The 14,032-nt window shown below is 44.2% G+C and overlaps 1 protein-coding gene across 2 annotated transcripts; it reads right to left on the reverse strand.

The window, feature by feature from the left end:
* Window positions 1-9,851: 9,851 nt before the first annotated feature.
* Window positions 9,852-13,964, reverse strand: OTX1 (orthodenticle homeobox 1). 2 transcript variants are annotated; one of them, XM_036752519.1, is made up of 4 exons: window positions 13,868-13,964; window positions 12,382-12,533; window positions 10,535-10,685; window positions 9,852-10,429 (listed from the first exon to the last, which is right to left on the reverse strand). In XM_036752519.1, exons 1-4 carry the CDS (start codon window positions 13,962-13,964, stop codon window positions 9,852-9,854), a joined length of 978 nt encoding a protein of 325 aa, XP_036608414.1. The 2 variants fall into 2 exon arrangements, with proteins under 2 accessions (XP_036608414.1, XP_036608413.1); XM_036752518.1 differs by having other exon boundaries at window positions 9,852-10,685.
* Between the last annotated feature and the right edge of the window lie 68 nt (window positions 13,965-14,032).

Genomic DNA, 14,032 nt, shown 5'->3' on the forward strand with positions numbered 1-14,032 from the left:
AACTACAACTCTATTCTTCCCTCATTCTCAAATTTAAAAAGAACAAAAATAGGAAGCCCAGTTCCTGAAACAGTTGGTTATGTCTCATTTTGCTTATGGGCTCTTTTGGAGGAGCTTTGTACAGAAAAAGATTCATTCACACCAGTGTTTGCATGGGGAAGAAGAGGAGGGAGAAAAGGTCAATTGATTTCTCTCTTGGTGCTCTTTTACCACACACAACATAGTTTTTGAGATCACGTAACTCTTTCTGGGGCTTAGGTTCCTTGTCTGTTAAACAAGAGAATTGGCCTAAATAGCCTTGAAGGTATCTTTCAGTCTAAATCTATGAACTTCACTCAAATTTCCTTTATGCAAAAGCTACATGGTGATAGTCTATAAAGCTTTCTAAGTTTAAGGGCTGTTCTCCCCTGCCCCCCATTCCACCTACACCCTACAAACCCCCAATAGTTTTTTTAATAATTTAAAAAGAAATGGATTCTATGTAACCATCAGATGAGACTTCAAAAAGAAATAAATGACAACCAAAAATAAATTCTACATAACATGTAAAATTTAAGCCAACTAATTTAGTAACCTCTAACAGTAAATCTATTTTCTGTAGAATTCAAGGAAAGCTGGTAGATGCCAAACCCTATTAAAAATGATTGAATAGCACACCATGTTTAGACCTACATACGTGAATTTTAAAAATACGAAGTAAAGCATATTTTTTAAAATGATCATTAAAATAATTTTAATAGTTCTTACATTATACCTACTCATAGAATCTCCATATTGAGATAAAGTTCAGGAGCTATTTAGTCCAGCCCATACCTAGAGACCTATCTTCAATATTTTCATCATGTGGTCATTCAGCCTTTGCTTGATGAGACATCTCTAGAGAATGGACAACCATTACACTTTTGCACAGTTCTTATTGTTTAGCCTCCCCCCACCCCCTTAATTACAACTAAATTGCTCTCCGTTTTTTCCTCTGGGGCGCAACAAGAACAAGTTTTAATCTCTCTTCCAGGAAAGTGTGTTTCAGATCCTTAAAGATAGTGGTCATTTCTCCCCTTCCCGCCCACCCCACCCCCCAACTGTTTCTTCTTCTCCAGGGTAAACATTTCTCGTTCCTTCAACCTGTGTTTTATATGGCATGCCATTTAGACTTTCCTCATTCTGGTTGCCCTTCTCTAAATACTCTTCCTCCAGATTACCAATATTCTTCCTAAAATGTGCTGTCCAGGGCAGAGCACAATCCTCTACGTGTGCTCTGACCATGGCATAAAGTACTGATCTTCATTTCCACATTCTGGTAGAAATATCATCATGCTTAAATCGTTACACTAACTTTTCGGGTTGCCATATGGCACAGATTGCTGACTCAGAATCTCAGATTTGGAAGAATTTCCACAACGAAGCGTATACTCCAAGGAGGTTAAAGACAGAAAGGTCTTTTATACATGAAAATATTCACAGCAGTTTGTGTGTGTGTGTGTGTGTGTGTGTGTGTGTGTGTAAACAATTAATGATCTCTTAATTGTGAACTCTGGTAGTCTTTTTTCAATCTTTATCCTTTATCAGCCTCTCTACAGGATTTGATTTTGTTGAGTCCTCCTTGTATTTTCAAGGCATTGCATTTCCTGGCTCCCCTATACAATCGCTCCTCTGTCTCCTTTGCTGGTTCATCATTAATAAAATGGCCCCAAAGTCACTTCCCTTTTCTCATTATGCCCTCTCATTTGGTGATCTTAACAGATCCCATGGATTTAACTCTATCTACATGTTGTCTCCCTCAATAGGATGTAAACTTCTTGAAGGACAGGACTACTCATTTCTGTTCTCATATTCCCAGTGTCTAGTACTGTGCTGAGAGTCAGTCAGTCAGTCAACAAGCATTTATTAAACACTTACTATGTGCCAGGCACAGGATTAAAAAAAGGCGAAACCGTCCCTGACACCAAAGAGCTCACATTCTAATATGGGAATGTATTAGGGGATACAGAGTAGATACTTTATAAATGCTTGTTGATTAATTGAACACAGAGGCCATCTCATCCAACCTAAACAAGAATCCTTACATATCTAGTGTGTACTGGCCTAGTTGTTCATTGAAGACCTCCACTAAGCAGTATAACTTTAATTAAGAGGTTTTAATTACAGAGCTAGAATGAACCTATCAAAGGTGCCTTGAATATGAACATATTGTGTAAGAGTATTATATTATGACCATCCTGTTCCCTATTCATTTCTAATTATACTCACTGTATGTGGGATGGCCAAGACATCTCATTCATCCAATAGCTTGAACTATCATTCCCCCTAGATCTTTTTTATTGTTCCGATGATCTACTATCTAGGCATGCGACCCCCATTTATAATTTGTGATATTGATCTTTTGAATGCAGGTGTAAGACTAAAAATTTATTCCTATTAAATTTCTTCTTATTAATTTGATCTGACTAAATGTTCTAGCCTGTGGAAATCTTTTTGGATACTATTACCCAACATTCACTATCTCTAAAGTTAGGGAGAGAGACATACTATAAATAGAGAGCAAAGAACAAAGAATATACAGTATGGTATAATGGATGGACCTCTGGACTTGGGGTCTTAAATAAATTTGATTAGAGTCTCTCCTCGGACCCTTAATAGCTATATGGCTCTAAGAAAATCATTTGACCTTTCTGAACCACAGCAACTGGACCTGTGAAATGGGGATGCTATCTGTAGTATTTACTCACACTGTCGATGTGAGGATCAAATAAGATGTTGTATTCAAAGCTCACTGCACACTTTAAATGAATTTATACATGTCAATTATTTATTATGATGATGTCAATATTGTTCATCCTACCTTTTCAGTTTTGAATTCAATTCAATAAATGTTTATTCAGTTCCTACACTGTGCTGAGGGCTGGTACAAGTATTCTTTGGTCCAACCATACTGGCCTGCTATTCCTCATACAATACGCACCCTTTTCCCTCTATGAGTTGAGATAATTTCAAGCCTTTGAATTGGCTGTCTCCCATGCTGGGGATGTTCTGCCCTGATTCTCCTACCTCACCTTCCACTTCTTGCAATCTCGGTGTTTTTTGTTTGTTTGTTTTTCAAGATTCAGCTCAAGCACCATCTTCAGTGTGAGGTCTTTTCTGAGTCCCCACCTGTCAGCAACTTCTCTAATGTTACCTTGCATCTTCTTTTTATGGGTTTTGTATATATCTTTACAAAAATGTCTCCTGATTAAAAAGTTAGCTCCTTGAGCTAATTATTGTTTTAATTGTTTTTTAATCCTCAGCACCTAGCGCAGTGCCTAGAACATAGTAGGCACTTAATGAATGCTATTGATTGGTTTCTTTTAGAGATGGTGAAGTCACCTCCAAGAATCAAAACTGCACTTGAAAAATTCCATTTAAATTTTTTTCTCAAAGATTTCAGTTCTCACCAACCTCTGTAAAGAGAAATGTTGCAATCTTCAGTAATTGGATTTTTAATGTGTACTCCTACCCCACCCTCCCAACTGTTTTAGGTAACAAATAAAGTTTTTTTTAATTAACCACAGATTTACAGTGTCCACATTTTTATAGGTCACAATTTCCTGTTTCCATTTGATTAGTTAGTTCTATGCTTAGGAGAAACAAAGTCTAAAATATCTTTTAAAAACATTTACATACGTTTATATAGAGAGCACTAGAAAATTCAGTGTGTTTACATGTTTGGCTGCATAAATAAGAGGGATGTACATTATATCTGGAAAAATTAATAATTTCTAATTTTATTTTCTTCTCTAAAAATCTTGGTGAAATATTAATAGTTAAAAAGCAGTTTCAGCTGCAGAACTCATCACAGCAAGGCATTTGAATTACTGGTTTGGGGGATAAATATTTCTGACTTTTCCATTTCCGCTTTTCAGGTGACTGCCTCTCACACATGCTTTACGTAAAATTGAACTTATTTTTATAGACTCATTAATTACTATCAGATCAAAGTAAGTTGTACTTTCCCCCTACCATAAATAGTTTTATATTCTTTCAGGTAGGTGTTAAATGTTGGTCAGAAAGATTATGGTACTTGCCTTAATTTATTAATTTTTATCTATTCAACAGCTTCTTGACATTATCAAAATAAATAAAATTTAATTTACAAATAAATATTTTCAATATTCATATACTTAACTGAAAAGATTCTCATATAAGATGATTAGGTGGTTTGCTACTGTTGGATTCACTATATGTATTGCTTCATCAATTCATTCTATTTTTGTATTGTTGGTGTTTTGTGTTATTTTTGATTGTTGTTTATTTTTGGCAGTTCTTTTTTAAATATGAACCTCTCTTGTCTGACACCTAAACTACTTAGAATTTCTTGTTCAGTTTCTCACCAGGTGTAAATGTGAGACTGTAGGATAGACAGTAGAACTTCTGTGCAGTTGTTAATTACATAACAAAGACATTTTAACTATTGTAGAATGATATTTACAACTGATTTAAAAACTAATGTTTTGCCTTGTAATGTTACAAACGCATGTGCAATGCATACATTTATTACTTTTATTATTGTTTTATCTCTGCAATTAAAATTAATGCCTGTCAGTGATTAAAGAAATCTTCAAAATTAGCTCAATTTGCAAGAGTGAGCAGTAATTCTTTTATTTTGATAAATTGTAAAAGCAAGGTATTTTATGAATTGTAAAAACACCTTACTGTTCGAAGAACTGATATGCTATTGTGGAGGTGTCTATTACTTTACTCCAAACGGTTATCTTCAACGTTTTATAAAAGTCAGATTTCATTAGATATAGAAAATGAACCCCTCTCAATTGTGAAGTGTCTCAAATTCTTTCCTTGCTCAATCAGTTTTCCTGAATCAAGAGTTCTTAAGCTGAGTACCATGAACTTTTTAAAATTTTGGTAACTATTTCAGTATAATTGGTCTTCTTGGCAATCCTAAGCATTTTGTTTTACGCCTTTAAAAACATCCTTCTTTCTCGCGTGTGACTCAGTGAGCCCTGAGAGCCTCGATGCCAGCTACGGGAAGATTTCGTTGAGAGTTCAAAGCCAGGGATTTCCGAGTATCTGGAAGTGTATGTGGATGCTTGGGTTGAACCGGGACTGGAGAATCATTCCTCTCCGCAGTGAGATGGGTGTGCAACACGCTCAACATGTTACACAATCATAGCACTTCGAAGCAGAATCTGCACCCACAACTAGTCCCTACTTCCCCACTCAGGCCAATTTGTGGTAAGACCTCCCGGGGTCGCTCGCCTGCTTTGGCCGGGCCGCTCGTGCTCGCTGGGGCCAGAAGCCTGGTATGGGGGTTGAAGAGGAAGGGAAAGAGGGAGAGGGAGGGGGAGGGGTTGTCTCCTACCACCTTTCCCAGGCCAAAGACTATGGGCCGGCAGCTCGCCCTTGTGCCCTTGGTCACACTCCCTCTAGCCTGATGCGCTACATTTTCTTTGGAGCGCCCCTGCAGGGGTCTTCCGCGCCCTCTCGGGCACACGGTACCCACTTAGAAGTTAGTTCCTCTTCCCTTCGCCCGTGCAGACCCTAACCATACTAGGAGGGGAGGCCAGGGACCTGGACCTGACAGATGACGGGGGAGGAACCCCGGTGGCTCTGGAGCGAGAGAAAAGCACGTGCTGTGTGCCGTGTGGCTCCAGGCCTCGCCAGACTCGGGGACTGTGGGGCCTCTTTCCTTCCTGTGGGGAAACCCTTCCCGCGGCAGTTCTACCTCTTTGTTGCTCCGGCGCTATCCCTTCCAGCACCTCACCTAGCCCTCGGTCATCTCCGGGCTGAGTAGGTGGGCAGGGCCGCTAGCGCTAGCCGGCTCCGCCCCAACTCGCAAGTCAGTTGTACCACCAACACCCCACCCAGCCGAGGCACACAGGCTGAGGGGCTTCAGGCGCCCTGGGTGCCTCATCCCCAGCCTAGCCCCAAGGAGACACCTCGCAGAGGTCAAGTCAGTTCCCTTCACTTCCCCTCCCTCCCCCCGGGTCTTCATGGGGAGAGCGGGGGGTGGGCTTTGAGCATCCCTGACTTCAAGCTCGGCTCTACATCCCCCTCCTTCAGGCCTGTTGACTGGCACCAGGCTCCTGAGGGATTTCATCACGAGAGTGAGCCCCAGAGGAGAGAGCAGGCAGAGGCGTCGAGAATGTGGAGCATAGCCAGGAGATCCGGGGGTCTACAGGCGGTGGGAAGCTCCCCTCTGGCCAACCAGTTCCCACAATAACCGCACAGTGGCAGAGGGTGGACTTCAGGGCCCGACGGGCGGCAGAAGAGAGGCAGGAATGGGGGATCGGTCTCCTCCCGCGGTCCCAGGGTACTGGCGGCCGCAGGATGTTTGCATTAGAGTTCAGATAACTAGACTTGGCCTCACCGCGCCACACCGAGGCACCGAGCCCCGAGAGAACTTCCCCTTAGGTCTCCCGGGTGCAGGCAGGGGTTCCGCGCAGGTGGTCAGGAACCTTCCCGGGATCCTCTGAGGCAAGTGCCCTGGCACTCCGCGTGTCTGAAGATAACCGGGACGCGCTTTTCCAACTTGTGCCTCCGCGCGCGTCTCTCCACACTTAAGTCCATGTCCCGGGAGCTCCCTGGAGGAACTCTGACCACCTTCCTGGGGGGCGGAGTCCAAGGCTTGGCCTGCGGGTGGGACTGCTTTCAGCAGCCGGGGTGGGGGGATGGGGGGTGCTGAGGACTCTAGGTGCTGTTTTAGGTGTTGCTGCAGCTGTTACTGCCACGGTCTCCGCCTCCTCCACAGCCGCTGCTGCCGCCGATACTGTTGTTGCTTGGCCTCTCGTGAGTTTTCCGGGGGACTCCAGGCTAGGACTCTGGATTGTCACAGCCTGGCTTTGCTGGTGGAATGGGTTGGATGGACAGGAAGAGAAAGGGCCAAGAGCCAAGAAAGAAGGTGAGCCGGCCATGACCTCCCCCCACCCCCACCTTTCTGGTGATCTGCCCATTGGAGTCGAGCGATCTAGTTTGTTTAAAGATGAAAAATTGGTAAGATGTTCTCACGTAACCAGTAATTAACCTGCGGAGATGGGACAGTTCGCAGAACCCGACTCGGATCTGCAAAAGACTGGAACGAAGATATTGTGGTTTGAAGGATTAGGTCCGCGAGAACAAGAAAGCCAGGCTAATTCTCTAGGCCACAAGGTCCTTGGGAGGAGGGGAAACTTTCTTCTAAAACTGGCAACACGCGGCGTTCTTGAGCTTTCTCACAGAAATAAAGAATAGGAAAAGTTGGTCATTTCGCAGCAAACTTCGTTTCCTTTCCGCTCTTCTAACGAGCGCCACAACTTCCCAGCCTCTCTCTGTGACTTTTTCTCCTGCCTCCACACCCAAGAGAAACTGACCTGCAGACAAGTTTCACCAGGCGTGGTTAACTCTGGTTTCTATTTTGAATTGTTTGGGGGAATCAGTGGCCCTATGTTCTTTCAGCTATCCCACTTTGTAAACGGGGGCGCTAAAGCTTACTATGCCCCTCTATCATATCTAGGTTCAGCGACCAAGTGAAATGGAAATCGTTGTGATAGTTTCCTGGCCTTAGTTGGTGTTCGTATTGTTGTTTTAAAGTGAAACAAAACCTAGCCATGTGCATACAATCCACGTTTAAACTTAAACAAAAATAATTTTAGTCCCAACTCCTTTGCCCTTGTTGGGCTTCGGGGGTTTAGAAGAACCACTAATTGGAAGGAACGGCCTATTTCAGCCCCATATTCAGCGAAGCCTTTTGGATAGCGAAGTAAAAAAAAAGGTTTTCCGCTGCCAACATTAAAAAACATTTTTTTCTGTTTTGTTTTTGTTCTCTCTCTCTCTCTCTCTCTCTCTCTCTCTCTCAGTCTTTCTCTCTCTCTCTCAAAGGGAGATTCGTTCTTCCATCTTCCAATCCTCTTTCCTTCCTTTCTTTTGAATACAATTAGGTGCAGAAGTCAAAGGCAAGCTAGTGGCTCCAAAGTAAAACGGCCGGCTTTGGGGATTCTGATTACTGGCCCCTTGCCTTATTTCGAAAACCGGGGATAGAGGTTGGGGGAGCTCTACCATTGTGTTCTACAATCCTGTTTCAAGTTGTGAAGTCTGTTGAGGACCAGATAGATGAGAGCTATTTTAAAAAAAGTTCGTTTCAGGGCGAAGGATTCCCCATTTCCTCCCTCCCCCACCCTTCCTGGCAAACTGGAAGAGGATTGCTTGCCCTTAAGAAATGGGAGCCCAGAAACGGGGAACCCAGAAAAGAGCAACACTGAGAAGTGTTTCATTAGTTTGAATTTTATTATTGGGGAATAATGTAGATAAAAGGGAGGGGAGGGAAACTGCCTTACATTTCAACAGGTAATTTGTGGTCTTCACGTCGGACAAATCAAATTTACAATTTTCTTTTCCTGCTGTGGGACAAGAGGCCAAGACCATAATTGATAACACAGGCGCCGAGTGCTCTCGGGTAGATTTTTGTAGAAATGAAGGTGCACTAAAACTCACTAGACAAAACAGTTTTCTAAAAGAGAGAGAGATGAACTGGAACTGAGGTTTTGGTTCTGGTCTTTTTTTTCTCCTTGTCGGGTTTCTTTTGTTTCTTTTTTTTCCCCTTTTTTTTGGTTCGGTTTTTAGCTTTTGGTCTTTAACCCGGGACCGGGAGCCTCGCCTTAGTAGAATTCTTCCCAGCCGACCCCCTGTCCTCGGTCTTTTCTTCCCCTCTGATCTTTCCACCCTGTCTGAGCTCCCAAAACTTAGATTAGTTTTCCCCTCACCGTCTGGACCTCAAGCTCCACCCCATCCTGCTTCCCTGGGACCATTGATTCTCTTTTAATAAATACACCAAAGGGTAGAAAGGGAGGGGGTAAGATAGTATTGTAATAACGGGACACTTGAAAGCATCACCATTTGGGGGAGAGGAAGGGAGGTAACAGGGATTTTTTTTTTGCTTTCCTTTTATATATATATTTATATTTATATTTATATATATATGCGGTATATATCTTAAAGATCTGTTTCCTGGGTGTTAAGACTCAAGATAGGTTCAATTCAATAAACAGCAACTAAAAAGAATAAGTGGTCCCCGGAATGGACCTTAATATTTACACCATTCCCACCGCTCAGCTGCGGCAGAATCCCAAACCAGAGCTGCTGGCCAGAGTAAGGGAGGGGAGGGGCGAGGCGGGGCTTTACCACTTCGACTAGATACAGCCACTGACTTAGTCCCGAAACATCCAGGATCCCAAGCCCTTATCTCGAATTCACAGCCCGGCAGAGTAGAGGAGTAAACTAGAAGGAGGGCTTCGCCAGCAGTCTGGGACTAGAGTAGGAGAGGACAGTTGAAGAAAAGTTTGTGTCCGCTATGCACTTTCGTTGGTGGCGTTTGGCTGGAGTGGCTGCTAAATCCTCTTCATCTGGTAGAAGCACCAGTTAATAATCCCAGTGTCCAGAGACAATAAATAAACTGATTAGGTTCAAACGGTGGGTCAGGACCAATAGTCTTGGAAGTCTGGGAGTATGTAGTTTCATGGCCAGAAAGAATGGAAGGGAGATTTAGGGGCATAGCAGGAGCATAAGGGAGAACAGCAATTCCTGCCCAGCAGGTAACAGGTGAGTGAAGTGGAGACAGGTGTCCCTTCTCGCAAGAGCTGCAAGTTTAAACATCACTGTGAGGCAGGTGGCATACAGATTCAAAGGATCACAGGGAGAACAACGAAGAACATGGAGATCTTTTTGGAACAATGAAGCATATCGTTCTGGAGAGGTCAAAGAAAGAGGAGGAACAGCAGCAGCAGCAGGGCTGGAAGGGAGATGGTGGAATTGGCAAATAGTTTCCTGTTTCTTCTCCTCCAGTCTTCAATCTCACTCAGTCTCCCTCTCTCTCTCTTTCTTTCTCTCTCTCACAAGACTTGGAACCTCCAAGAGGCCTGGTCCTTATAGTCCAGACAGTCAGGGGAATTAAAGTTGAGTTTCCAGGCAGAAGACGCTGCAGTGGCCCCAGGCTCCTTGTAATCGAGGCATTCTGAGGAGTTAAAGGCAAGCCCCGTGCTGCCATAACCCTGATGGTGGTGATGGTGGTGGTGATGGTGGTGACTGGAAGACTGGCTTAATGGGTGGTGTGGGTGGTGGTGGTGGTGATGACCAGACATGGATGAAGGGGTCATGGGGCTAAGCTGATGAGGGTGATGGTGTGAGTGCATGGGTGCCAGGTAGGAGCTACAGTCCACACCACCGAAGTAAGAAGAGGAAGGCGCAGGGTAACCCTGGCTATAGCCACCACCTTGACCATAAGACATAGGATAGGAAGCAGCTGCAGCTGAAGCCGCTCCTGCAGCCACAGAGCGTTGCATACAGGATGTGTTGCTGGGTGCTGGCAAAGGCTCTGGAACAGAGACGGAGGAGGGACCTGAGCCTGGGGAGATAGAGGCAGGGCTCCAGATGGAGGAGGCAGCAGGAGTGCTCAGGGATGAAGCTGCAGCTGCCGCGGCCACCGCTGCAGGGTTTCCTCCCAGGGCTGCTGCTGCTACTGCTGCGGCAGGATTTCCAGAAGAATTAGAAGCAGAGCTGGAGGATGAGGCAGAACTAGACACTGCAGGTGGTGTGAACTGGCCGCTGCTTTCCGAGCCTGAGCTCTCTCGAGCAGGTGAAGACTTTTTCTTAGTGGGGCGGCTTTTGGCCCCACTTCCGCTCTGCTGCTGCTGTCGGCATTTAGCTCTCCGGTTTTTGAACCATACCTAAATAGGAGCATGGAGAACAGGAATATGTTAGATCCCAGGATTCAGCACAATTTCCTCTTTATCTCCTCACCTTTCTTCCCCATCTCCTCCAAAATATTTCACCTTTGGTTCTTTTCCACACTCATCAACCCATCCATTCTCCAGCTTCCTCTCATCACACCCAGGAGCATCCTTCCCAGACTCCCTCCCCAGGTAACATTCCCTGCTTCTTTTCCATCACCAAAATCACCCTTCTAACCCCCTCCCCTTCCTTCCCTACCTGTTTCCTAATTCTTCTCTACCACCAACTGCTAGAAGCTTCTTGTACCCATTTCACAGAGCAGTGGGAGTCCAACCCCAAATTCTCAATATTTACCCAAGGAACAGGACATTGCTAATGTCAACCCTACTTTAAGGGCACCATTATAAGATACTCAAAAGGCTACTAGAGAAAAAGAGCCCAGGACAAAGGTGGGATTTGGACTTCTAGTCTGTCTTGGAAAGTGTGCAGTGCTTCTCAAAGTTCCTAATAATTTTTGGAACTTCCTTAGATGTACTCAAAAGTCCACCACTTTTAAATAAGAGAACAGAGGGGTGGGTAGGTGGATAAGCAGACCATGGGATCCAATATGTGTTTTTGTAAAATTTGTGAGGTTTGATTGGAGTTAGGGCCCTGAAGAAGCCACTAAATGAGGAAACAGAAGGACCAGGATCACAAGTCCAAACGAAGATCAACCTCAGAAAATGTAAAAAGAAAATCTGGGCGGGATTTCGTTAGGTATCTACTGAGGAGCACCACACTCCAGAGTCAAAAAGTCCACTCTTCTGCTGGCAATACAATTCTAATTTCCTTTTTCCTTTTAACACCAGTGGGAAGAAGGAAAAAAAAAAACACAGAACAAAGTTCTAAACCTTCCGTTAGTCCCAGGTTAGTTTCAAAACCTGGTTATTTCTTGGGCTAATCCAGTTTCAATAATAGAAATATGATTAAAACAAAAATAAGTGTAGTTTGTGAAGTCCTTTTTTCAGTGCATCATTCTGGTGAGATTAATAAAGGAAAACAAAGCCAAATTGAACCAAAAGCTTAAACCAACCCAGATCTTCCTCTGCAATCTAATACAGTTCTGAGTTTTCTTTGTCCTACATCTAACTTCATTTTTCCCTGTTCCAGTATCACAGGGACTGAGGTAGGGGCAAAATTTAGAACCCAAAGGAAAAAGGAAAATTAGAAGGTAATATAATATATAGAAAGGCAGCCTTGGATCCTAAAAAGTACTTTAGCTTCCAGAATCTTCTCCTGTTCTCCATCCTAAAAAGTGCTTTCAACACCAAGTAGGGAGGCAGTGCCAAGAGTCTGCTGAGAAAATTCCTTCAATTTTTCTCCCACCAGGGTCCTGGCCCAGAGCTAAGGGGATACAACACAAATCCACACCACCTCATTTTCCCCACCTCTAATTCCAAATTCTAGGACAAATTAAACTTGTCCTTCCTACCCACCCCTTTCACTCATTGCAAAGAAATTAAAAACAGGACTCTAAGGTATGGCCAGGCCAAAACCACTATAAACCAGTCTGTGTATTGCCCCAAGACAGCCTTGGCCTCTATACAGAGCTCTGAAGCAGATCACGGAGGAACCTGGCTATAGGAATCAATCCCAAGCCCCTTGCCCTTTTATCCACTCCATCCCCATATCCTGGGTTGAGGAAATTCTAACCTGGACTCTGGACTCAGGTAAGTTGATCTTAAGGGCCACCTCCTCCCGCATGAAAATATCTGGGTATCGAGTCTTGGCAAAAAGTGCCTCCAGTACATCCAGCTGTGAACGTGTGAAGGTGGTTCGCTCTCGTCGCTGCTTCCGAGGGGTGGCTGTGCAAGGGAAACATGGGTATTAGTGTTCTCAAACCTGAGTCTCACCTCGACCTCAGCCCTTGACAACCCAAGCCGATGGGGAGAATAAGAATACGATAGAGAGAGTATTTTCAAGTGACAGTAGAAGAGACTCTCTGGTTTTTTTTTTTGTTTTGTTTTGTTTTTGGAGGGGGCCATAATGAAGCAGGAAGAAAAGACAGAAAATGAAGAAGTGATTATGTATTGGGGGTGGGTGGAGAAAGGGCACACAGAAAGGAAGCAGCTGTTGCCGGTGTCCTCCGAGCTGCCTAAAAGGGTAGACTCAGTTTCTCTTCTTTCCAAGGTCTGGGACAAAATGGCCATAGGTGTGAGAAAGTCCAGTACATGTGAGAACCAGTTGGATATGGGTGGGTGGGGACAGGAGTGTTGCACACTATTAGAAGGTTAAAGTTTCGAAAGGTATTTTATCCTTTCCCTCTTATTCTACTCCAAGTATTAAAAAAGGCGAAAAAGAGAAACTAAAATTCTCTCTCCCTTCTGTTTCTCCCTTTGCCTTAAATCATTGGTACACTTAGTGTCCACACACTTGAATCTCCTAAAGGGATAGAAGCTCCCTGATTTTTGTTTGTTTGTTTTTGGGGTGGAGGACTCAAGAAAAGAAACAGATTCGAATTAGAGAATTGAGTCCTTCTCAGGCAGCTTCTCCCCCAGCCACTGACTTCCCAAACAAAATGAATTAGTGAGAAGAAAGGGGCCCAGGGTCCAGAACAAGTTAAGACTGGAGGAAGTCATCCCCTTACCTCAACCAGCCCCGACTTCTTTCTCTACTTATACTGGCTATTCATGCTTCTGGATCCACTCTCCAAAATCTAAACCAAAGGACTCCCTCCCCCCATCCTTTAGCTATCCAATTTAGTGTGAAAATTATCAATCAATAAAATCAGATCACCCCTGGAGAAGTAATCCATATACTGTATCAGAGAACTGGCATACAGCATGCAACATTTTATATGTATGTTGTCTTGTATCAAGCACTTAACATGACAGTGCATGTTTCCTGTTTCCTGCTTGTATCCCACTGTATGGCCTATACAGAGTTCATCCATTCCAGCTGCTAATAGAAACCACTGGGAAGTTTCACCTAAATCCCTTGATATTAGGGAGAGATCCAGAGAGTGTGCTTTAAGTTGCATATTATATAAACCCTACTCAGCAATCCTGTGTGTACTCTGTGGTTCTTAGGTCACCAGGACCTCTAGAGTTAGAACAAGGGGGTCTAGAATGAGAGGGAGGGTGGAGACCCAAAGGAAAGTGAATCTTAGCCCAGGTAGGTCAGGTTCGGCAGTGCTCACCCGGATATCCCACTGAGGGATGCAGCAGATCCATGGCTGGCCCTGCGAGGCCCAGCCCATTCATGCCGTAGGGGGGTTGTTTGAGGTAAGACATCATGCTAACAGCCGGGTAGTGGGGCCCCGAAGGATCCAGAGGGGGCCAGTCACCGGCTGGAGATTCCCACA

The sequence above is a fragment of the Trichosurus vulpecula genome, chromosome 3, assembly GCF_011100635.1.
Source record: "Trichosurus vulpecula isolate mTriVul1 chromosome 3, mTriVul1.pri, whole genome shotgun sequence".
Lineage (NCBI taxonomy): Eukaryota > Metazoa > Chordata > Mammalia > Diprotodontia > Phalangeridae > Trichosurus > Trichosurus vulpecula.